Source organism: Bos taurus, chromosome 2 (genome assembly GCF_002263795.3).
Source record: "Bos taurus isolate L1 Dominette 01449 registration number 42190680 breed Hereford chromosome 2, ARS-UCD2.0, whole genome shotgun sequence".
Lineage (NCBI taxonomy): Eukaryota > Metazoa > Chordata > Mammalia > Artiodactyla > Bovidae > Bos > Bos taurus.
Genome location: NC_037329.1, coordinates 117,905,367 through 117,930,623, shown reverse-complemented (window position 1 = coordinate 117,930,623; position 25,257 = coordinate 117,905,367). Strand labels below are relative to the sequence as shown.

At 38.0% G+C, this 25,257-nt stretch overlaps 1 protein-coding gene across 28 annotated transcripts in view; it reads left to right on the top strand.

The window, feature by feature from the left end:
• TRIP12 (thyroid hormone receptor interactor 12) overlaps nt 1-25,257 on the top strand; it is a 155,076-nt gene that overhangs the window by 32,383 nt on the left and 97,436 nt on the right. For 27 of the 28 annotated variants that reach the window (XM_059893252.1, XM_059893255.1, XM_059893296.1 and 24 more), the window contains one exon: nt 12,128-12,274. In XM_059893252.1, coding sequence (XP_059749235.1) covers nt 12,177-12,274 — 98 coding nt within the window. In that variant the 5' untranslated portion in view covers nt 12,128-12,176. Of the gene's footprint in view, nt 1-12,127; nt 12,275-25,257 lie in introns of those variants that run through there. The other variant, NM_001191203.1, reaches the window with a different exon arrangement.

Sequence of the window (25,257 nt, the reverse complement as noted above, 5' to 3'; positions counted from 1 at the left end):
TGGCCTTCGAACTATGGTGCTGGAGAAGACTCCTCAAAGTCCCTTGGACAGCAAGGAGATCAAACCAGTCAATCTTAAGGGAGATCAACCCTGAATATTCACTGGAAGGACTGATGCTGAAGCTGAAGTGCCAGTATTTTGGTCACCTGATGATGCAAACAGATGACTCATTGGAAAAGTCCCTGATGCGGGGAAAGATGGAGGGCTGAAGAAGAGGGCATCAGAGGATGAGATGGCTGGACGGCATCACTGATGCAGTCAACATGAACTTGGGCAACTCTGGGAGATGGTGAGGGACAGGGAGGCCTGGTGTGCTGCAGTACATGCATTGACACGACTGGGTGACTGAACAGCAGCAGTGTGTTTATAGAGATAGTTGTGAATCTTAATTTCCACTGAACAAGAAACAGGACCTTTCTAAGAGAGCTACAGTATGAAGTGTGTGGCTTAATACTAAAAAAAACAGTATTCTTTGTGAAAATGATGCCAAAATTAATCTCATTGACTTTTGCCAGATGGCAATAAGGTAGAGTCTCAAGGCCTATTGCAGTCATAAAATGTGGGTGCTGGCATCAATATGCATGCCCAGTGTTGAATTCCGTTGTTCAGTGTTGGGCAATGCTTAGAAGATCAAGTGTTGGCTGCAAGCTCTTCAGTTTGTGATTTGTTTGTAAATGAAGGCATAGTATAGAAATTACTCAGTTTGGACTCTGGAGGGTCAGTTGTGACCTCTTTCCATCTCTGTTTAACTGTCAACAGATCAATACATACAGAGTGGTTAAATTCATGTTTAGGAGTAGAATGGCATCATGGAAAGTGTACCCGTTATTCTGGAGAGCTGGATTCATCTGTTCTGGTCCATCTCTGAGTAGATGTTGCTCTGGAGCAGTTCACTCTGGATGAGAGTTTCCTCCTACAAAAATTTCCACACCTACAAAAGGTGTGGACTGGCACTTAGGTTTGGATTTCCAATCTCGGTAGGTTCTTCATGCCGCTGGGCAGTCCTCTGTTCCCATAGTCAGCTCCTTTCCCTGTTTGTGTTAGGGAACTCTTTGAAATCTCCGTTCTCCCTTCCTGGTCTCATACTTTAAAATCCAGGTTTTGTTAAGCTAGGCATGTACATCCTTGCTGCCATTTGTCATTTCTTGTCTTGGAGATTGATGTGCTTTTCTTCTAAGACCTGTGCTCTTAATTCTTCTTTTCCTCCTGTATGATCTTGTTAGTAAACTGTACCTTTTTCCTGGTCCTTTTCTTTCATTCGTTTTCTTTACATATATAGATATGGTCCAAACTTTTTATTTATTTGTTTGGCTGTGTCAGGTCTTAATTGTGGCACGCAGGGTCCTCCTTGCATCATGTGGGATCTTTGTTGCAGCACACGTACCCTCTAGTTGTGGACTTAGTTGCGTGTTGGATCTTGGTTTCCCAGCCAGGTTTGGAACCTGCGCCCCCTGCATTGGAACCACAGTCTTAACCACTGGACCGTCGGGAGTTTCAACATACAAATTTATTGTCTGAAACCCTAATTAATAGGAAATAGCAAAATTAATGTTCTTTTAGAAAAATTTAGTAATTCCTAAGTGAGCCTGTTTGTTTCTGTCATATGGCATTGAAAAGATAAACAGTTACCAAAATTTTTTGTGTTTTAAAAAACTTTTCTTAACCCTTAGCACCAGAAACTAGAGTGACATTTTAATGCAAAGTCTGCTGAAGTTTGATAAACAGAATTCTAGACTTTTTTCTTCATTGCATAGATTTTATTGTCTAAATGTTTCTTGATTCCCATCTCTTCATTTCAGCCTCCATTGTTATTGGACCCTCATCCATCCTTCGAGCTTCCCTGGCGGCTCAGTTGGACAGAGGGCCTGGTGGGCTCCGGTCCATGGGGTTGCAGAAGAGTCAGACATGACTTAGTGACTAAACAACAACATCCATCCTTAAGTCTGTTTGGTGACTTAATAGTTGATCTGCTTATCTGTAGGTCTTAAATCCCAAGTTTTTATCTTTAGGCTCTTCATGATACAGTTTAGACTTATTTCTAGGTCCATGTTCTTCCTGTACTTCATGTTTCAGCCTCAGGGATGAACTTACCTAGCATCCCTTACATTGTATCTTAATCTCTTATTCCTCAGTGCCTTTCCTCACAGTTCCACCTTTTTTTTTTTTCTCTTTAACCATTTTTAAAATTGAAGTATAGTTAATTTGCAGTGTTGTGTTAGTTTCAGGTGTACAGTAAAGTGATTCTATGGTTTTTCCAGTGGTCATGTATGGATGTGAGGAAAGCTGAGCGCTGAAGCATTGATGCTTTTGAACTGTGGTGCTGGAGAAGACTCTTGAGAGTCCCTTGGACTGCAAGGGGATCCAACCAGTCCATCCTAAAGGAGACCAGTCCTGGGTGTTCATTGGAAGGACTAATGTTGAAACTGAAACTCCAGTACTTTGGCCACCTCATGCAAAGAGTTGACTCATTGGAAAAGACCTTGATGCTGGGAAGGATTGGGGGCAGGAGGAGAAGGGGACGACAGAGGATGAGATGGCTGGATGGCAGCACCGACTTGATGGACATGAGTTTGGGTAAACTCCGGGAGTTGGTGATGGACAGGGAGGCCTGGCGTGCTGTGATTCATGGGGTCGCAAAGAGTCGGACACGACTGCGAGACTGAATTGAATGTGATTCCATTGTACACACGTATATTTTTTCAGATTCTTTTCCATTATAGGTTATTACAAGATAGTGAATATAGTTCCTTGTGCTATAGAATAGGTTCTTGTTGTTAATCTATTTTATGTATTGTAGTGTATATCTCGGAGAAGGCAATGGCAACCCACTCCAGTACTCTTGCCTTGAAAATCCCATGGACGGAGAAGCCTGGTAGGCTGCAGTCCATGGGGTCGCACAGAGTTGGACACAACTGAAGTGACTTAGCAGCAGCAGTGTATATCTGATAATCCCAGATTGCAAATCTGTCCTCCCCGGCCACTCTCCTGCTGTTGCCATTAGGAACTTTAAGTTTTTTTCTATGTCTGTGAGTTTATTTCTGTTTTGCAAATAGGTTCATTTGTATCATTTTTTAGATCCCATATATGAGTTATATTAGATGATGCTTATCTTTTTCAGTCTGATTTACTTAATCTCATAATCTCTATACCCATTCATGGTGCTATGAGTAGTATCACTTCATTCTTTTTTCTGGCTGAGTAATACTCCATGTTATAGATAAGTGCTACCTCTTTTTTTTTTGGTCACACCTTCCTTATCCATGGACATTTAAATTGCTTCCATGTCTTAGATATTGTAAATAGTGCTGCTATAACTATTGGAATATGTATCCTTTTGAATTACAATTTTCTCTGGATAGATGTCCAGGAGTGGGATTGCAAGATCATATGGTAATGCTTGTTTTTAATTTAAGGAACTTCCATACTGTTCTCCATAGTGACTGTGCCATTTTGCATTCCCACCAGCAGGGTAGGAGGATTCGTTTTTCTCCACACCCTCCCTCTCTAGCATTTATTATCTGTAGACTTGTCAGTGATGGCCATTCTGACTGGTCTGAGGTCATACTTCAGTGTAGTTGTGATTTGCAGTTCTCTGAGTTGCAGTATTGAACATCTTTTCACGTGCCTGTTGGCCACTTGCATGTCTTTGAAGAAATGTCTGTATAGGTCTTCTGCCTATTTATTTATTTTTATATTAAACCACATGAGCTATTTGCATATTTGGGAATTAATTCCTTGTCGATCTCATTGTTTGCAAATATTTTCTCCTAGTCTGTAGGTTTTCTTTTTGTTTATGGTTACCTTTGCTGTGCAAAAACTTCTTTAAGTTTAACTAGGTCCTGTTAATTATTTTTGCTTTTGTTCCCATTACTCTAGGTAGTGGTGGTTGTTCAATCACTCAGTCATGTCAGACTCTTCGCAACTCAATTACTCTAGGAAATGGATCCAAAAGAGTTTTGCTACAATTTATGTCATAGAATATTCTACCTATATTTTCCTCTAGGAGTATTATAGTATCTGGTCTCAGGTTCTGGTCTTTAATCCATTTTGAGTCTATTTTTGTATATGGTGTTAAGAGAATGCTCTTAATTTCAGTCTTTTACATGTGGCCATCGTGTTTGCAGCATCCCTTATTGAAGCGGTTATCTTTTCTCCATTGTATATTCTTACCTCCTCTGTCATTGCTTAATTGATCATGGGTGCATGGATTTATTTCTGGCCTTTCTGTCCTGTCTCATTGATCTGTATGTCTGTTTTTGTGCCAATACCAGACTGTTTTGATGACTAGCTTTGTAGTGTAGTCTTAAGTCAAGGAGCCTGGCGCTGCCAGCTCTCTTTCCCAAGATTGCTTTGGCTCTTTGGGATCTTTAGTGATTCCATACAAACTTAAAACAAATTTTTTTTGGTTCTAGTTCTGTGAAAAGTGCCCTTCATAATTTGATAGGGATTGCATTGAATATGTGGATTGCCTTGGGTAGTATGGTCATTTTAAAAAAATCAATTTCTTCCAATCCAAGAAGATAATATATCTTTCCATCTGTTGGTGTTGTCTTTCTTTCTTTCATCAGCGTCTTAAGAGTTTTCAGAATACAGGTCTTCTACCTCCTGTTGTTGTTGGTTAGTTACTAAGTTGTGTCTGACTCTTTGAGACCCCATGGACTGTAGTCTACTAGGCTCCTCTGTGCATGGGATTTTCCTGGCAAGAGTACTGGACTGGGTTGGCTTTTCCTTTTCCAGGGGATCTTCCCGACCCAGGGATCGAACCTGTCTCCTGCATGGGCAGGTGGATTCTTTACCACTGAGCCATGGGAGAAGCCCTCTTTTGTCTCCTTGCAGTGCCATGCTGTGCTAAATTGCTTCAGTCATGTCCAGCTTTGTGCGACCCCATGAACTGTAGCCTACCAGGCTCCTCTGTCCATGGGATTCTCCAGGCAAGAATACTGGAGTGGATTGCCATTCCCTTCTCCAGGGAATCTTCCCGACCCAGGGATCGAACTGGCGAGTCTTAGGTCTAACCTGCATTGGCAGGCAGGTTCTTTACCACTAGCACCACCTGGGGAAGTCTCCTTAGGTAGAGTTTATTCTTGGTACTTGATTCTTTTTGATATGATGGCAAGTGGAATTGTTTCCTTAATTTCTCTTTCTCATATTTCATTGTTAAGCTCTAACCTTTTAAATTGGACCTTTACAACCTGCTGAGGGCAAATTTAAGTTACCCTTTTTGTTTGCAATATTACCTTTATACTGCTTCTCATACCATTTAGCATGTTTCATGATAATTATTCATTTAAGGTTTGTTCCATTAAACTGGTTATCTCATAGAAATACAAGGATTAGTAGTCTCTAGGTATTCCCCTAGCTTGGAATGTCATGTTCTCTTAATATTTCGAATTTTTAGAAAAGGTATAAATGTAGAATGTTTTTCTGCTTTTGTTCAGGCACAGAGTATAGTCATAGGAGCCTGGAGTTTAGATCAAACCCATGTTTGCTGGCCTTGTTACCTGTTAGCTTTGTAGCCTTATGTTGATTACAGTGTACTGTGTGCCACAGTTTCTCTGAAAGAAATTTATTTCCAGTCTGTACCAATTTTGTAGGGTTGTGAAAATTAACTGGAGAGGTACTTTGCCTGAGACATGGTAAACACAAAATAAACATTACCCATAATCATTTATATTTCTGTGTTCACTTTCAAATCTGTATTTTTATCAGTAAATGTTACTTTCTAGAGTTAGAAAAAATATAATTTGGAAATACTATTTTTACGTGTTGCACAGTATTTCAACATGACATTAGAATGGTTTCAAATGCCCCTAAATTGAATTAAATGCCTAACAGACCCCATATGCAGATAACCTACTCTTTTCCCTGTAGTCAGTGGCTCTTATTTCTTAACAGAACTTTTCTGATTAACTGGAAGAAAGAAAATACATTTCTGTCTTCCTTAATGGAAACCAGTGTTTAGCTTGCTAAACAAATGTTTAGTTCATTAAAGATTCATAAGCCACATTGCACTGTTCTCAGATAAAACTACTAAGAGTTTAACATTTGACTTGTAACTATACTATGCTATATGTATTAATTTTTTTTTATTACCTCCTTCCTGAATCAGAGTGAAATATAAACAGTTCTAAATGGTTTTATAGAATTTCAGGGGTTATTTTTCCTTCTCTACTTCTTTTTTCCTAATTCTTTTCTTTTTTTCTTTTTAATTCTTTTCTTATTCAAGATATTGGACTTCATGAATCCCCTCCTTTTCCCCCAGATTCACCAGTCATTTATTGTACTTTTAGGCACCCATTAAATGGCTGCTGTACGTGTCAGCCGCTGTTCCAAGAGCCTTATAATTGTTTTTTTCCTAAACCCTAAGCTAATAGTATTATCTCTATAGTTTAATGGTGAAGGAAACAGAGATGAAGGTCAGGTATTGTATGTCTTATTAAGTCGCAGAGCTAGGATTTGAGCCTCGGCCTTTCTGTAGGATAGTTGAGTAGGGGGATATAGAGCAGTAATAAGCTCTTTGTGAGCACAGATTGTTTTATTTGCCTCTGTATCTCAGCACCTCTGAATCCATTGCTTTTAGGGAAGCTTAAAGGATATTCATTCCCATTTTAAAGATAGTCGTGTTTGACGCTGTTGTTCCTGCTTAAGCCAGAGTGACTTCTGTTAAAAGCTAGGGTGGCTTCCATTCCATTTTACTGTAGAGTTGTTTAATACTGCCCTTGGTACGTTTAACTTACTGTCCTTTCTCCTAAGATAGTAGTGAGTCATATCCTTTTTGATCTGGTGTTTGCAGTTGTTTACCTCCACAATTCTGGATGTTGTTCCTTGCGGCCTGCATGTCCAGATGCTAATACTTGTTGAATGCAGGCAACTTAATTTTGTAATGCTGCAGTTTCCTTATTTGTAAAGTAGGAATAATAAGCAACATGGTTAATAAGACTTATTGGCACATTTAAATCTTGTTTATTAAGATAAACAAATGAATAAAGTGCTGTGGAAATTGTGTTAATTACTGTTGCTATTAAACCCCAGTTTTATAATCTGAAGCCAAATGTCTCTTTGGAGGACAATATCTAAATGAAAGCATAAGAAATTGAGGATTGGGGAGGGGAAACACGTTGGATAAATAAAAAATTCCCTTTAAGTGTCAATTCTGAAATCTGCTAACTTTCTACAAATGCTCTGTGGGATATTAGATTTTTAGAAAAGTGTTATCTTTACTGTGAAAATAATAGAAGTTTTCTTCAGTGTTTAAGAGTTGCCTGTCAATAGATGATAGTGGTTACATAGGTAAACGTATTAGCTTGGTTTGGGGCTGTACATGACTGCTCTTGGTCACTAAATTGGAGATATATTCCCCAGTCTTTCCAGCTTCCTTCATGTGATAAAAATTTTGCACAAATGCTAACTTTTATTTTCCTTCATACTTTTGGCCATTTGACTAGGAAGAAGTACCATATCTTCCATATACCAAGTTAACTATAACTTTAATTAATTTTTTCCCCTAGCCTTAACCTATCTTCTGTGATTTTGAATTGTGAAATTAAAGGAAAACAATTTCCAGAATGTTTACAGTTGAAGGTTTATTGAAAGAATGTCCTTATGAAACTTTGAGAATGAATTTTAAAATATAGATTAATAATACAGTTCTTTTTTTCCTGAAGAAATTCTGTTTGCCTGAAGAGGTAAATACATTTTCACATAAAATTCATATGCCATTTAATCTATACAGTGGGTAAATTTGTTGATGCTTAGAGCTGTGAACAAAGTTATGAGTTTGTTTGCAGGGCAAGTTTTTTTTTTTTTTAATTGAGGTATAATTAGCATCCATCATCATATTAGTTTCCGATACACAGCATAATGATTTGATATTTTTATATATTGCAGAATGATTACAAAGTATAGTTAACATCCATCACCATATATACAGAATTTTTTCCAAAATCTACTTTCTTAGCAACTTTCAAATATGCAGTACAGTAGTATTAACTTAATTATCATGCTGTAGATTAAATTCCTATAATAATAAAACTTCCTTGACAGCTGAAGTTTGTGTCTTTTGACTCCTTTACCCATTTGGCCCACCCACTATACCCTGCTTCTGGTAACCATCTACTGTTCTATGAGTTTGCTTTCAATCTTGAACATATCAGTGTTTTTACGCTTTTTCTATTAAAATCAAAGTCATATATGCCATCTCTTTGATTTCAGTGCTTTAGGAATTAATGTCAAAGGTTTCATGTGGAAAATGTTGGTGATTATTTCTACTGAAATGAAGGCATATAATCCATGGTTAGAAGACTCACGTATTTCAGTACTTGAAAGAGTTATTAGTAGACTGGACTTAAACCTTCTAGCTTCTGCATTATGAGATGCCTATTAAGATGGAATCTTTGAGTTTGTTTTCATTTCAGTTTGTCAAAACAATTTTCAGCAATGTTTTTATTAGTGTAACTCTAACTTTGTTTTTAAAAATTTAATTAATAAAATATGGTAGGTATACTAATTGGTGAAGACAGCACAGAATACTCACATAGCAAGAAGGAAAGTATTGCATGCTGATTTTTGGGCTCATGTCTGGAGCCAAAGAGTTGAGAATTTCAGGTGAACTCTATAGAGGGGATAGGTTGCCTGCATATCAGGGTTCAGAGGACTAGTTCCTCATCAGATGACTTGAACGTTCTTCATTTGGAATTGTCTATAATGTAAAGCTTTGAACTTGATGACCCCCAAGGGTCCCTTCTGTCTCTGAATTTGTTGATAGCTGGCAGAGGGGGAGATCCTATGTGTATTATATGTTACTCTTATATTTACTTTTGGGCAATTCAAACTCCAAAGTTTTACAGAGCCTGGCCTCCTTACTTAAAGAGCAGTTTATGCTTTAAAAGCAGGTAGCACTTTGATAAATGTCTTCTTGCCACTTTTCCTCTCTTAAATTTCAAGAAGTATCAGTGAATCGCCTGGTGCTGATTGACAAACTCTGAAGGTTTTGGGAGCATCATTAAGGTTACTTTACTACCTATAGGTTAAATTAACCAGTATGACTTCTATATTCATTTGAATCACTTAACGCCCCATAACATACAGTAGGCATTTAATAGCCAAAAGTGGGCAGGTAAGATATCCTAAACCTCTTGAGTAATAGTTTTCTTTGCTTTTCAAAGTGAAAGAAACAGTATCATGCTGTTCTCTTGTGTCCACACTGTTGGGGGTCCAGGCGAGATGGCCTTTGAAGTGGTAAAACTTCCTGGATGAATTCTGAAATAGGATGGGTCTTTTATTTAGTTTGTGATGATGGTGGTTTAGTTGCTAATTTGTGTCCGACTCTTGTGACCCCCCATGGACTGCATGCAGCCTGCCAGGCTCCTCTGTCCATCGGATTGTCCCAGCAAAAATACTGAAATGGGTTGCCATTTTCTTCTCTAAGGGATCTTCTGGACTCAGGGATCAAACCTAGGTCTTCTGCATTGCAGGCAGTCTCCTGCATTGCAGCAGATTCTTTACTATTTGAGCCACCAGGGAAACCATACAAGGTCATACATTTTGTTGATACTGGAGTTAAGATCTGAACTCAGTCAGAGGCAGTTTGACACAAGAGCCCAACGTTTGTAATCAAATGACCTACCTTATTGCTTTCAAAGAATAGATAACAATTACTCCTTTCATCTCAGACCCAGTCCTCTTTCTCACAGTCAGTCAGTACCATCTTCAGGGGGATACGTTTCAAGATCTTCAGTAGATTCCTGAAGCCATAGATAGTAGAGTTCTGTATATCCTGTGTGTTTTTCTTATACTAATGGCTGGGGAGCATATATATAATGGACGCAGTAGATAGAGGGATGATTCACGTTCTGAGTGGGACAGACACGGATGGCATGTGGTTTCACCAGCTATTTGGAATTGAAAACTTTACTTTGAAAATTGTAACTGAAAAGTTTAATTAGCCTATTTCTATTGTATTCTTCAAGGTTTTAGACATATTTCATATCTAAATGCCATGTCTTAGTATAGTGTTTATTGATCCTACAGCAAACAGGATTATAGGATACACTTTTGGTTAAAAATTATTGGGTTCTATTTTTACTTAAAAGGAGCCTTTAAACAATAGTGTGTCACTGAAACGTAATGACATGATTTTCATGATAGAAACAGTGAAAGACAAGCTTTTAAAAGCAGTTTTGATTTTATATCATCAGATATGTGATGAACATGCTTTAATATTTGCAACATGAACTCTGTACTCAATGATACAACTGTTTGTATTGTATTTATAATATACAGACTTCTCCTTAAAAATAAAGGATGAAACTCCCCCCGCCAAAAAAAAAAAAAAAGAAAATTGAAAACTAATTTTTAATTCAATATTTTTGTACCATGGCTGATCAGGTAGGTAACTGAAACCATGGAAAGTGAAACTGGTGATAAGGCCGGAGGGGAGGGGTTAAATTAACAATGTCTGTTTTATGAATTTATTTCTACCAATTTTTAATGTGTAAATAATACATAAACTTACATATGCAAACCTTCTAAATTTATGTGTACACATAGATGGAAATTATACTGTTTTTCCTGTAGCATATCTGGGAGAGACCTTTCCATCAGTTCATGTAAATTGAACTTTCCTCTTTCTTTTTTAATGTTTGCATAGTATTTTCTCTTTTTTTCTTGATAAAATTGAGAGTAATTCTATTAGTAATTTGAACCTTCTGACTAAAGTTTATTTAGTATATTAATTGGTGGTGTAATGTGTGATAGAGATAGCCGTTTTCTACTGAATTGGGTCAGTATGTGACTCAAAAGAAAACCCACTTTGCTGTTGCAGTGGATGGAAATCTCTTAAAATCCAGCAATAGATTGAGTTATGATTAATTTATTTTCCTTTTGGCACAATGCTTGTAATGTCATATGATTAGTCCTTCTGTTCCCGCCCCAATAAATAGAAGTTAACTAAAGAACTGTACTTGGAATTTGACTGGAGACTTAAAAATAGTGTCAGATTTGACTTATAAAAATTGCAGTTTTTTCTGTCTCTGTAGTAACTTTGACCTATTTTATCAGCTAAACTTATTTTCTTTGAGTATCAGCCTTTTCCCCTGTGTATTAGTTTCTTATAGAAAGATAAAAAGTTGAAACAAATTAAGAACTCTGTTTTGAACTAAATTGTTATTACACTTACTATGTTCACAAATTTCTTATTGCTAACATCTCCATGAGGTAGATGATAACTGATTTTGCAGAAGAGGTAAACAAATTTAGAGAGCAAGTTTCTTGACTGGAGTCAGAGCCAGCACAGCTGATGCTGAAATCCAGGTGATCTGGGGCCATTTCTCAGTTTACTGTACTTTAAGCTGCTTTTTCCTGGTTTCTCCATTAAGATATTACAACTTTGCCATTTCCTTTGTATTCGTGGTTTCATTTGGCCACAGCAGTACTGTGAAGTACCCATGGCATATATTGTTTCTATTCTGTGGCTGGGGAATCTGAGGCTAGAGGTTGTGGATTGTACAAAGGCAGACTCCTTTAAAACCTGTTCTGTGACACGACTTCAGCCAAGGTGTTATGACTTTAGATGCAATGCCCCTTTCTTTTACTAGAAATGTGGAAACAAAGATTTCTACTTGTGCTCTGTTTTTTTGTTTTTTTTTTTGAATTGGGAATTTCTTGGTCATTCCATGAGAAATACAAGTAGATTTTATCTGCTGGGTTCTGGACCTAATGCCTTGAATTTGATACAATCCTGACAGTTTATGGGGCTTCCCTGGTGGCTCAGATGGTAAAGACTCTGCAATGTGGAGAGACCTGGATTCGATCCCTGGGTTGGAAAGATCCCCTGGGGACCCACTCCAGTATTGTCAACCCACTCCAGTATTCTTGCCTGGAAAATCCCCATGGGCAGAGGAGCCTGGTGGGCTACAGTTCATGGGGTCACAAAGAATCGGACATGACTGAGCAACACTTTATGACACATTAATCGGGCAGACTTCAGAGGTTAAGATAGTGCAGCGTTGGTGAAGGCTGTCTGATCAAACTGTATTATATAGAGTTTCCTCTTTTATGGTTCCTTCATTTTTGATGTTGTATCATATATAGTTGACGTTTTTTTTTTTCTCTCTTTTTTCCCTTTTAGTGAATGGTAGTGTCTAGAAAGGGTATGTCCCTTCAAGAGAGAGGTGCCAATGTCCAACCGGCCTAATAACAATCCAGGGGGGTCACTGCGACGTTCACAGAGGAACACTGCCGGGGCCCAACCACAAGACGACTCGATAGGAGGAAGGTATGTATTTAATGGTAATTTGAAAAGAAACTGAGATTGAAGAAAGTTTTTTTAAAACCTCACTATATGGACCAGAGCTTAAATGGTTCACTGTAAATGGGAATTTCTTTTCTAATTTTTGAGCTAGGTAGCAGAAACCTGGAATTCAGAGCGATTATTTAATCATCCCTACACCCACCCCCAGGCTCAAAAAATAGTTCTCAGTCATTATCAAAACTTGAATCTCTGGGTTGTTAACATGTGGCACATCATGTTTTGTTGGCCCCTTTTCTTTCTCCTCACTGTCTTATACACAGGCTACAACATACCTTTCAGCCATTTGTGATCCCTTCCTTCATGTGTGTAGTGACTTGGTTTATTTACCTTATTTGAAAGGAACCTTCGTTTGTTTTAAGATCTTGAGTTTTGTTACCTAGCTTTTGAGTTTTTTCCCCATCTTATTTTTTGACAACACATGGATGCTGACAGGCTGGTGAGGTTGTCTGTTAGCACATCCATTCTTAGTGTTTGATGTTGAGTTGGTCTTTTTTAGCTGGAGTCGTTGTATAGGAGGTAATATGAAGAATCAGATACATTCTGCTGAATGTTGAATTCCATGTCTCATTTAGCTAAGTACTCTCATTTTATGCATAACATACTCAGATTTGCTTGGGCCTACTTTTCCAGTGCATGGACTCATCATAGATTAAAGTAGATTGTGGCTAAACTCTAATAAGATTACCTTATGCAACATTTTGAGGCATTATCATGTATATATTGTCTTGTTTAGTCACTAAGTCATGTCCAACTCTTAGTGACCCCGTGGACAGTAGCCCATCAGAATCCATGGAATTTCCCAGGCAATAGTGCTGGAGTGAGTTGCTATTTCCTTCTCCAGTATATTGCCTAGTAAAATATATATAAAATTTATATATAATTTATAAATATTTTATATATTTATAAAAGGTAAATGTCAAATGTAAAGAAGAAATTGAAGTATATCTTGCTCATGTCAGGCCATTTTAGTGGTTGAACATTTGGACATTGGGCTAGGACAGTTTGTGTGTAATTTTTGTCTCTTGTGAAATAGCTGTGTGTCCTTTGTTATATATCCTTCAGAAAACCTCAATTTTTTTTTTGTTTGTTTTAGTCCGTACAGTGAGGATACTTATTTTACAGGGTTACTAGTTAATTTCAGTATTATAGTATGTTAAACTTTTAGAACAGTGCTTAGTACAGAGTTTTGTTCTAAATTTTTTGCTTTTTTTACATTTAAAGCAGCATACTTTATTTATGCTGCTGATTAGAAAATAACACCCCCCATTACAAAAATGTTACATATTTTAGAGAACTTGGAAAATACAGGGAAGTATAAAGAAAAACATCATATTTTCACAGTCCACTTAGAATCACTGCTAACATTGACCCATTCCTCCATGTGCGTGCACGTGCATGGGCGTGTGCTAGGTGGTTCATTTGTGTCCAGCTTTTTTGAGCCCCTGGACCATAGCTCACCAGGCTCCTCTGTTTGTAATATTTCCCAGGCAAGAATACTGGAGTGGTTGCCATTTACTTCTCCAGGGGGATCTTCCCCACCCTAGGGATTGAAGCTACATCTCCTGTGTCTCCTGCATCGCAGATGGATTCTTTACCCGCTGAGCCATACTAGATGTGCATGCATACATATTAATCCTCAGGTTATGCTTAGGCTCTTGATATGATTGACAAACATTTTGCACTGTCACACAGTATATTACTTGTAAATCCAGTGATGTTTCAGCACCATTATCTTTTCTGCACGTCAGTAATAGGGAAAATTATTTAAATATCTCTTGTATTATGTATTTAAAAATGTGAGTGGAAAACAAATAGACACAGTTAATTCTAGTTGATTAAGATGCATTGGCTTTAATAGCTAAGTTGTGCTCAAGATTGAATTCAATTAGATGTGTAGAATGGATCTTTCCCTAAAGTTTATGTACTTTAAGCCAATGATGCATGCTCAATTGATGGAAAATAATGAAATTTAAGTTTCTTTGGTAAGGCAGAAACATGCCAAAATACGTAAAGCAAGGTGTAATTAAGAGTTTTTGTAAGACTTGAATCCTTCCTCCCTTTCAGTAATGCAGCCTCATTTCATCTCTCACGATTTCAACTTTTATGTCTTCAAGAAACATGTCCTGGCAAAAAATAGTCACAAAAGAGGGCATATTCACTTTTTTGAAGTCTAGTATCATATGTGTTGTTTTCCTGTCTTTAAAAATTTTTTAAAAACATGACTTTTAAAGTCTTCATGTCTAGTTGTGTGGTTAATACCATAATTTAGTAATATTGATTGTTCAGGTGTTTCCTGTTTTTATGGGGAGAAGTATAATTATGATCAGTACGTAGGAATTTGGAACTTCCGCCAAAAAGTCTTATCATTTTGGTTAATAATGCAAATGAGAATATATTTGCACATTGGAATCTCATTTTGCCATTTTAGCAAGGTTGATACTTTTGTTTGTGATAGATTGTCTGGACTGGAAGGGACCTCAAACCCCAGACTGACTTGTGAAGCCCCAATGGAGTGTGCTGTAGTACCCAATTATGTAACTTCTGAGAAACCTCTCCAGGGATGTTGGGGAGTGAGAGGATTGGCATTAATTGGGAGAGAGCAGTTGTAACTGTATTTCCATTCTTTTAACCTGATTCCTGTTGCCTACCTTTCCTAAGTAAAATACTACTACTATTGTGACTTTTGTTTCCAAAACACAGTGGCTTTGGTCTTGTGGATGTATTCACAGTGGTCCAGTGATTGAAATAGTGGCAATAATAAGAGCATCTTCTCCAACAGATGTACATATTCTTTCACTTTGAGACTCACAGAAGCTGTGTGCTAGTAAATATGTAGTCCCTGTTTTATAAATGCTTGCTCAGCTTTACACAGCTGCTGTGTAGAGACAAGGCTTGATTCCTGACTGCTTCACTCTCCAGTCCGATTCTTTCTTTATGCCAGCTGTTCTTACTGCACAAACCACTTGATGCAGATGATGAAAGACTTAGAGGAGGGCATGAAGTACTTACAATTGAAGATTATTTAACTCTTTCAGTTTAGAATTTAAGTTTTTTCCCTCCTAGAATTTCTTAATTCATTCATTTTTTGATTTGCTCTGTTTCCTTCCCAACTTGGGTGAACGTGTCCTTTTTTGTGTAGCTTCATTTCTGTGACCACTTTGTCTTTTTCCCAAATCAGGTCACTTACCTTTTTTTTGCCTTAAGAAGAAAAGGTCTAGTTCATCCATAAGGTAAAATAAACTTGGATCTTTGGGATATATTTATTTTCTCTTGATTATTCCCTCTGTTGTTTTTCACCCATTCTTCATCTCTGTTCCTAATGAAACTAGATATCTTTCCCCTCTTCTGTTGTTTTTCTCTTCTCCCTTCTTCCATAATTTGTTGGGCTACCATTGATCTGTTCCTCTCTGTGTGTTCTCTTCCTTCTTCAGGAAATCCTTCACCTCTTCTGCTTGTGTGTGGGCTTGCTCTGAGAGATATTACCTAGCCTTCCCACTGCTAGCAGGCTCTCCCTCTCTCTTGGCCATTCATTAACATTTTCTTTAGCAATTTTTTTGTTTTTCTCAAATGTCAGTGGTAGGATTGAATTCAGTTTTATAGCAAGCTCAGTTAAGGTTGCTGTAGTGAAGGTTTGTTTGACTTTGTTATAAAAACACAGAATGATGAGAACAGAAAATTGGATGCTTCGGGAGAATTAAAGAATTAAGATAAATTTAATCCTTCTACCCAGAGATAATGGTGGTTCATATTTCTACTCTGTTTCTACTCCATGATTTGAATTATCCCTCATTTTTTGTCTGTAAAATACATTACTCCCATGCCTATCACATTTGACTATGATTCTGATTTTATTGAGTCAGATTCCTACAATAGGTTCATAGGACCCAAGGATATGAATTAATTTGAAGACTTTTTTTTTTTTGGTGCTGCATGGCATGTGGGATCTTAGTTCCCCTACCAGGGATTGAGCCCATGTTCCCTGCATTGAAAGCACAGAGTCTTAACCACTGGACCACCAGGGAAGTCCCTGAAGACTTTTTTAACAGAATACTAAATTGTCTTTCAGAAAGATCGAATCACTTTGGTTTTTTTTTTTCTTGTTTTGATTAAACCAGTTTATACTCCTAACACTTCGTGAGAATGCCTAGTTCTTCAAATCCTGGTCAAACAGCACAGCATTTTTAGTATAAGTTTGTGGGGAAAAGGGATTCCTTTGGTTAAAGTTACTGTTCTTTGGTTACCATAGAGTTGAAGGTCTTCCCCACATATTGGGCATTTTTATATATTTTGTGAGTTGTCTTAGTGTCCCTTTTCTCTTTTAATTTTGAGGATGTTTGTTCTTTTATTAGAACCCTTTATGAAAAGGGAATCAATCTACAGAGATGGGCTAGTATTTTTTATTACTTGTTCTAGTACTAATTTATGGTAGATTTTAAATTTAGGTAGTCAGGTATATCAGCTGTTTGTTTCTTTTCTTCCTTTGCTTTCTCCCAGAATAAAATTTTCTTCTCCGTTCTCAGTGTTTTTTTTTTTTAATGGTGTGAAAAAATGCCTGAATCCAATCCACTCCACCTTCACACTCCCATTACAAAATTTGTCTGCAGGGTTTTACTAGTTATTTATTACTGAGTAATATATTATGAGATCTAGAGGTTATTGTTTTCTGTTAACATTGCAAAGCAGGGAGTTTTTAAAGCCAGGGTTAATTTTATAGAAAGATATAGATTTGTATTAATATTTTGCTTAAAAAAATTATTTCAAAGGGTTGGGATACAGAAAAACACAAAAAAGAAAATAAATATCATCCAGAGATTAAGTCTGTTTTGATTTTTATCTGTCTTTATTTTGGTGGGGGGAATCTTAGTTCCCTGATCAGTTATTGAACCTGTGCCCCCTGCAATAGAAGCGAGGAGTCTTAACCACTGGACCTCTAGGGAATTCCCTGTCTTTAAAGCGCCATTTAGCATGTAGCTGATTACATTGTAAATACTTTTAGATCCTACTATTGTTTCCACTCAATATCCCAACATGAACATTTCCTCTTATCATTATGATTTTTGGCATTTGTTTACAAATGGTCACATGATTTGCTGACTCAATGTGCAGTATTTTCCACTATTAATTTTCCTTTTTTGGATAGTTAGATAATTGCAGTGGGAAAAGTTTTTGCTTGTGCTTCAGTTCAGTTCAGTTCAGTCACTCAGTGGTGTCTGACTCTTTGCCACCCCGTGAATTGCAGCACGCCAGCCCTCCCTGTCCATCACCAACTCCGGGAGTTCACCCACACTCACGTCCATCGAGTCAGTGATGCCATCCAGCCATCTCATCCTCTGTGGTCCCCTTCTCCTCCTGCCCCCAATCCCTCCCAGCATCAGAGTCTTTTCCAATGAGTCAACTCTTCACATGAGGTGGCCAAAGTACTGGAGTTTCAGCTTTAGCATCATTCCTTCCAAAGAACACCCAGGGCTGATCTCCTTCAGAATGGACTGGTTGGATCTCCTTGCAGTCCAAGGGACTCTCAAGAGTCTTCTCCAACACCACAGTTCAAAAGCATCAATTCTTCGGCACTCAGCCTTCTTCACAGTCCAACTCTCACATTCATACATGACCACAGGAAAAACCATAGCCTTGACTAGACAGACCTTTGTTGGCAAAGTAATGTCTCTGCTTTTGAATATGCTATCTAGGTTGGTCATAACTTTCCTTCCAAGGAGTAAGCGTCTTTTAATTTCATGGCTACAGTCACCATCTTCAGTGATTTTGGAGCCCAGAAAAATAAAGTCAGCCACTGTTTCCCCATCTATTTCCCATGAAGTGATGGGACCGGATGCCATGATCTTCTTCTGACTGTTGAGCTTTAAGCCTACTTTTTCACTCTCCTCTTTCACTTTCATCAAGAGGCTTTTTAGTTCCCCTTCACTTTCTGCCATAAGGGTGGTGTCATCTGCATATCTGAGGTTATTGATATTTCTCCCAGCAATCTTGATTCCAGCTTGTGCCTCTTCCAGTCCAGAGTTTCTCATGATGTACTCTGCATATAAGTTAAACAAGTAGGGTGACAATATACAGCCTTGACGTACTCCTTTTCCTATTTGGAACCAGTCTGTTGTTCCATGTCCAGTTCTAACTGTTGCTTCCTGGCCTGCATACAGATTTCTCAAGAGGCAGGTCAGGTGGTCTGGTATTCCCATCTCTTTCGGAATTTTCCACAGTTTATTGTGATCCACACAGTCAAAGGCTTTGGCATAGTCAATAGCGCAGAAATAGATGTTTTTCTGGAACTCTCTTGCTTTTTAGATGTTTGCAATTTTGGTATCTCTCAAGGAATAGGTTCCAAGGAATGAAATTGCTTGGTCAAAGTGAGTTTTTTATAGTCAACTTATTTCACATAAATCTTTTGCCCTCCAATTTACTTACCACCATCAGGAAAAAAAGTGCATTTTCTCATCATTCTGTCAAGTGTTTGCCTTCTGGTTGCAAAGAACAGGTGTGAATTTAAAGTTGCCAGCTGCACGTCTCCTGCCTTATTTATGGAAGAAGATGGGCAGAGAAAAGCAAATGTATTAGAGTATGTGTGGTTCAAGTTCTGACTAGTTTCCATTCCTTAGTTTTTCAGATCTATGTTGAATCTTTTCTCTAGGCTTGATTCTTTAACTGTTTTGATTGTGGAGGTATGCATGCCTTATTTTAATAAAGCCTCTTTTTCTTTTTTGGCTTTAGAGTTTTAACAAGTCCTGCCTTAGTTATAAAAATGAGAGTAGAATAGCCTTTGTCACAAGCAGTTTCCAGCTCAGTAAGGGATATTGGCACGTAGGTGATTATTGAAGTCAGAGAAATATTTCTAGTAATGGCCTTATGGATGTGGGCTTTGAAGGCTGAGGAAGCACTTGTAAAACATAGGGTACACGTCAGCCACGTTTGTCTGTATTTCAAAAGTAGAGTCATTAGTTACTTCCAGAGTAGATTTTAGTTCTTTTCTGTTCTTCTTGGTACTTTGTTCATAAGTAGTAGGTGTTCAACAAAGACTAGTGTTGAAATAAGGAGATTTACTTCCTTGGCATTTGTAGGTGCAGAAGTGTCACTTTCTTTTATGGACATGGTCATCAAAAGGTGATTGCCTGGAGTGAAGGCAGAGTTAAAATAGGGCCCAGTTTAAATGGGTATGCTACAGGGATTATGCTGTGGTAACAAACAGCTCCTAAACATTAGGTTATCATCTAGCTGTTAGATTTGTTCATCCTGGGTTGCTTGCAGGCTCTGCTCCATGTGCACACTTTCAGGTATTTGGGTATCACTGCTCTGGTGGCAAGAGAAAGTGCTGAATTGCTTTCTGACTGTCCAAGGCTTCCCTAAAGTGATCCATTTCCACCCATGTTCCCTTGACCAGAGCAAGTTACATGGCAGCATGTAATTTCCAGGTGGTTTGGCAGGTATTATCCTACCGTCTGCCTGGAAAGAAAGTGGAATATTTGTAAACAGCACCTGTTAGCTATCAGAGCTGTTAAACATCTATACCAGACCGTTTATTTCCCTTAGTTCTGCTCAGTGCAGCATGCCCGTATAGTTGTGTGTTCTCTTCATTCTTCTCCCTGATTAACCAGTATGGATGCCTTTTTAAATATTCGTTTTTTGATGTTCCTTCCATCTTTTTTGGTCCTGACCTTTGCTCAGTCAGATGGAAGCTTCTTCATCTTTGGGAGGAGGGAGACATGTTAAAGGGAGACATGGTGTGATGTGAAAACGACTTTATTGTTTCTTATGATTAAATTGAAAACACTTCAAACAGTTTATACTAGAGTTGTCCAGGTAACTTGTCATGTACTCCTCTCAGTAAGGGCAAATCTTACAGCGTAATTATTCACTTTGAGTTTCACCAGCAGAAGTGCATGTGCACACACTCTTCCACTTCTTGGGCTGCTTTGGTAATGCTGAGAAGGCTGGTGTATCCCCTCAGGCCTTGGGCTGGGAGGCAAGACTGACAGTGTTGCGTTTAGCGTGGTTGTTATGGCCTCAAGAGGAACAGAGGCTACTTTTTTCTAGGTAGAGGTTATACACATTGGATTCTTTATTTCTTGGACCAATAGAGAAATATTTTATATATTGTGCAATTTTCCTTGCATTATAGATTATTTGCCTTTAACCATCAGGTGTGAAATTTTTTCCAGCTGTCACTTCTTTAAGTATACTGGAAGCCTATAAGCCATCAGCTGCCGTGGATTATTTCATATCTTCACTGACGGTTTACTCTGATTCTCCTGTCCCTCAGTATTGAAGGAATCTGATGTCCCTCACCACTTTTGGCAAATACTTTCTCAGTCTCAGAATGCTTTCCTAGAAGAGAAGAATGCTTTTCCTAGAAGAGTTATCAGTGCGACTAAACATATATATATACAAATGTTTCTTCAATAATTGAACAGCAAGTTATAATGTCATATGTGAAAGACTAGAGCAGGGCGTGGCAAACCCTCTGCAGTATTCTTGCCTGGAAAATCCCAGGGACAGAGGAGCCTGGCGGACTACAGTCCATGGGGTCGCAAAGAGTCAGACATGCAGCAACTTAGCACATGCAGTTGTGTCCAACACTTTGCAACCCCATAAACTGCAACACTGCAGGCCTCCCTGTCCATCACCAACTCCCGGAGTTTACCTAATTCATGTCCATTGAGTCAGTGATGCCATCCAACCGTCTCATCCTCTGTTGTCGCCTTCTCCTCCTGCAATCTTTCCCAACGTCAGGGTCTTTTCTAATGAGTCGGCTCTTCACATAAGGTGGCCAAAGTACTGGAGCATCAGCATCAGCCCTTCCAGTGAATATCAGGGTTGATTTCCTTTAGGATTGACTGGTTTGGTTGTTTTGGAGAAGCTCTTGAGAATCCCTTGGACTGCAAGGAGATCAAACCAGTCAATCCCACGGTATAGTGTGTATCATATAATGTAAAATATCTTTTCTTTGATGCCCCTCTAGTATCTTGAATTAGGAAGTATATAAAATGCTTGCCTACACAGTCGAGAAACATTGATACAATGTACGAGCATTTTACAAAGGTAAAAATAAACAAGTAGAAGGAAAACGGTTGATAACAAAGTACTTATTATCTCAGTAAGTAAATGCTTGGGTACTTGATGCAAGATGACACTATATTCAGATGCTTGCATCTGTATTTTTGTTGAATTTGACAACTGCTAACAACAGACTTCAATTCTGTAAGCAGCATTTTTATTATAAACTTTTCCAAACTGATGCATGGCTCTTGATAAAGCTGCCAAAAAAAAGAAAATACAATCTTGTTGATTGCCATTCATTCCTGGAAAGCTTCAAGTATGTAGTAAGTAAAGTCACTCAGTCGTGTCAGACTCTTTGCGACCCCATGGACTGTAGGCTACCAGGCTTCTCCATCCATGAGATTTTCCAGGCAAGAATACTGGAGTGGGTTGCCATTTCCTCCTCCAGGAGATCTTCCTGACCCAGGGATTGAACCCGGGTCTCCCACATTGTAGGCAGACGCTTTACCATCTAAGCCACCAGGGCATTACTAAGTATGTAGAGGACCATGCAAAACAAATCTAAGCTGAGAAATTAATTATAAGCCCATTTTTCCCTTAGGTCATGATATCTTCTACCTCTGGTGCTTAACTGCTAAAAATGCCAATAGCACCACTGTTCCTCAGATGTTTTGAAAATACTCCCTAGAAGAGGAACCACTGGTTTTTTTTCCCCTCTTTTTTAAAGACACTGTTTTGTTAAAATAAATAAGGAGTTCTATATTAGAGAATTTTTGGAGCTAGCATTTTGCCATAACTCAACATAGGAACATTGGTCAGACTACTTCTGTTTTGTGACTGAAATAGAAACTAGTACATTTTACAGGAGACATTAGTGAGTTTTTTGTTTAAAGTGTTTTGAATGAACTTTCCATCTTGATGATTGAAAATCAGAGGCTTATTTATAACATGCGTTTTATAGCATTATAAGCAAGCATTTAATTTATAGAAGATAAAACTAAATGTTATAATTGTGCATGTAAAACGTAAAGGCATAAAAATGTCTGTGTGTCTCTATGGACATACACACATTTGGAGGTGTAATTATATACCAAATCATTTCTGTTTGGTAACATATATGCTAGCACAGATAATAATTTCAAACAGAATCTGAGACCTGTAATACAAGGAATTAACTGCTGCTACTGCTGCTAAGTCGCTTCAGTCGTGTCTGACTCTGTGTGACCCCATAGACGGCAGCCCCCCAGGCTCCTCCGTCCGTGGGATTCTCCAGGCAGGAGTACTGGAGTGGGTGCCATTGCCAGCTGCTTGTAATGAGCCGCTTTGCTCGTTTTGCCTACGATTAGATTAGGAATGTGCTCTTTGCTCCCAGGTTTTGGCCCCTTTTAGACTGAACCAGAGTTGGTTTCTAATCTTCCAGGATACCAAAGATTTTACTCTAAAGCATAGAAAAGTAAAGTCTCTAGAAAACAATCACTAGAGTTTGCCGGAAAGTCACCATGAGGCATTTGAAACTTGGTTTCAAGTTAATCTTGAAAGCACACAACCAAGAGTTGATAATAGCATGCCCTTTTGCAGCATAGATTTCTTTAACCTGAATTTGCCCACATCCACTTGGAAATGATGTCAGTATGCTGTGGAAATCGTGTTGGTTCATAGGCAGTTTTTTCTGTAGTGTTAATATATGCACTTCAGTTGGGACAGACATTTCAATTAAGAGAGTAAGATTTGGACATATATGTCGCTCTTAAAAAATACATGGAAATCGTGCAGAAATGAGTTAAAGAAATCATTTAGTGCAAGAAATAGCTGGTTCAGTGGTTTCCAGAACCACCACACTTTGCACTGCTTAACACTCTCAGGAAGCTCAAAACCATTTATTTACTCTCCTATATTTATAAAGAAGGAAAATGAGAAAAAGGAAGTCTTCCCCAGAATTATATTTTTAATTTTGTCAAAGCTGGTCCTAAAAGAAAATACCTTAAAAGAGAAAGTACAAAAATAAGACTCTAATGAGTGGACCATCTGTGATTATTGGTGCAAATGTTAGTAGAGGTTTAATCTTTATTAAAATTGATGATGGTTTTGTTAGGACTCTAACTGCAAAATAATAACATAGGTTTGAATGCTGTGTTTCTAATCATATTTTCACTATTAGTTTTAGTAGGTGATACTGCAGAGCATGAGGATTTTTTTTCCCCCCAGTAACATCCATAGGTTGAGAAGCTTCAGTCCCCACACCCATCCACCCACCCAACTATCTTGGATTCTAATTCACTAAAGGGCTCATTCTAGTGCTACTTAACAGTTTGTCCTGAATTTTACTGTCTTGCAAATTTGATTTATAGTAGGTATAAATTTTACAGATCTTAAAGAGATCATGCTTTTCAATAAAAATTAATATTAATCATAAACTTTGATAAATGAGGGAGTTGATAAAATGAGCTAACAGGCATCAAGACTCCGTTAGCACTGAATGCTGTTATATTCTCATTGGCTGTTCTAATTGGGCATTATTATTTTATGGAGATTTCTTTACAGTGTCTGAGCATTAACAATTTATAAATGGGCGTAATAAAATAGAGTCCCACTTTGGGAGGGCACACATTGTTACTTATGGTAACCATCTGGTTGCCTACTCCTCTTGTGGTAAGCCATGGACCAGATCCAGCCTGCTGCCTGCTTTTGTAAATAAAAATTTGGTTAGAACATAGCCATGCCCATTTGTTTATATGTTATTTATACCTGCTTCTGTGACACGTAGTACCACCACAAAACTGGAAGTATTTACTACCTTTTACAGAAAATGTATTGAGACCATGCTGAACAATAGTCAGAGGGTCGTCCCTGGTGGCTCAGCAGTAAAGAATCTGCCTGCAGTGCAGGAGATGAGGGTTTGATTCCTGAGGCTGTGGAGAATCCTTGGAGAAGGGAATGGCAGCCCACTCCAGTATTCTTGCCTGGGAAATCTCATGGACAGAGGAATCTGGCAGGCTGCAGTTCATGGGGTCACAAGAATCGGGACACAACCAAGCAGCTGAACCATCACCACCAAAGAATGGTCAGAAAGACATAAAGATCACTATTTTGTAATATTTAAAAAAATTTTTTTCACCAGGCCTCAGTGAGAATATCACACCTAAAATAATTTTAGGAAAGTTATTAATCCAATAAGATCAGTATGGGATTGAAGCCAGTTTTGTGAGCCTCACTTTCTTGAATGATTGGACACATTTTCTTTCTTTTTCTCCTCCTCTCCCTTCTTTCCCCTTCCTCTTTCATACACATTGAGACTGCCTGCTATATTCTTTAGTTCCTTGATGATGAATAAGGACGTGAAAACTGCAGGAGTGGGTTTGGGTGGCTATAAGTTTCAATATGTTTTAAAACCAGAGAATGATTTATTTGGGTGGAGGAAAGGAAGACTGCTACCTCTACTGTGTGATCAGCGTAGGTTAATGTTGGTCAGTTTCTGTTGACAAAGAGAGTTACTGATACTTAGGAATATATTGTGTCTTTTTTTTTTCTTTCTGGGATTGACATTTAAATACTTAACTACTTGAACATTGTCACAAAGTTGTCTAGCTTTGAACTGATAAGATTTTCTTTTAATATGATCTTAAAATTTTCAAGGGATATTTAAATTTTACTGTGACATGAATTAGAAATTGTGATTCATTTAAAAGATACAGCAAACTTTAAAAAAAATAAGAATGTAGAGAACCTGAATGACATAATTTATAAATATTATTCCATGGATAGTAAATTGTATTCCATGGATAGTAAATTGTATACCTGAAAACAATATTTTACTTTCCTTTTTAAAAAGTAACTATGAAGTGATTTGAGAATTTGCTCAATCTTAACTCCTTTAAAAAAGAGTTGTTGTTCAGTTGCTAAGTTGTAACTGTTTGTTTGGGACCCCGTAAACTGAGCAAGCCAGG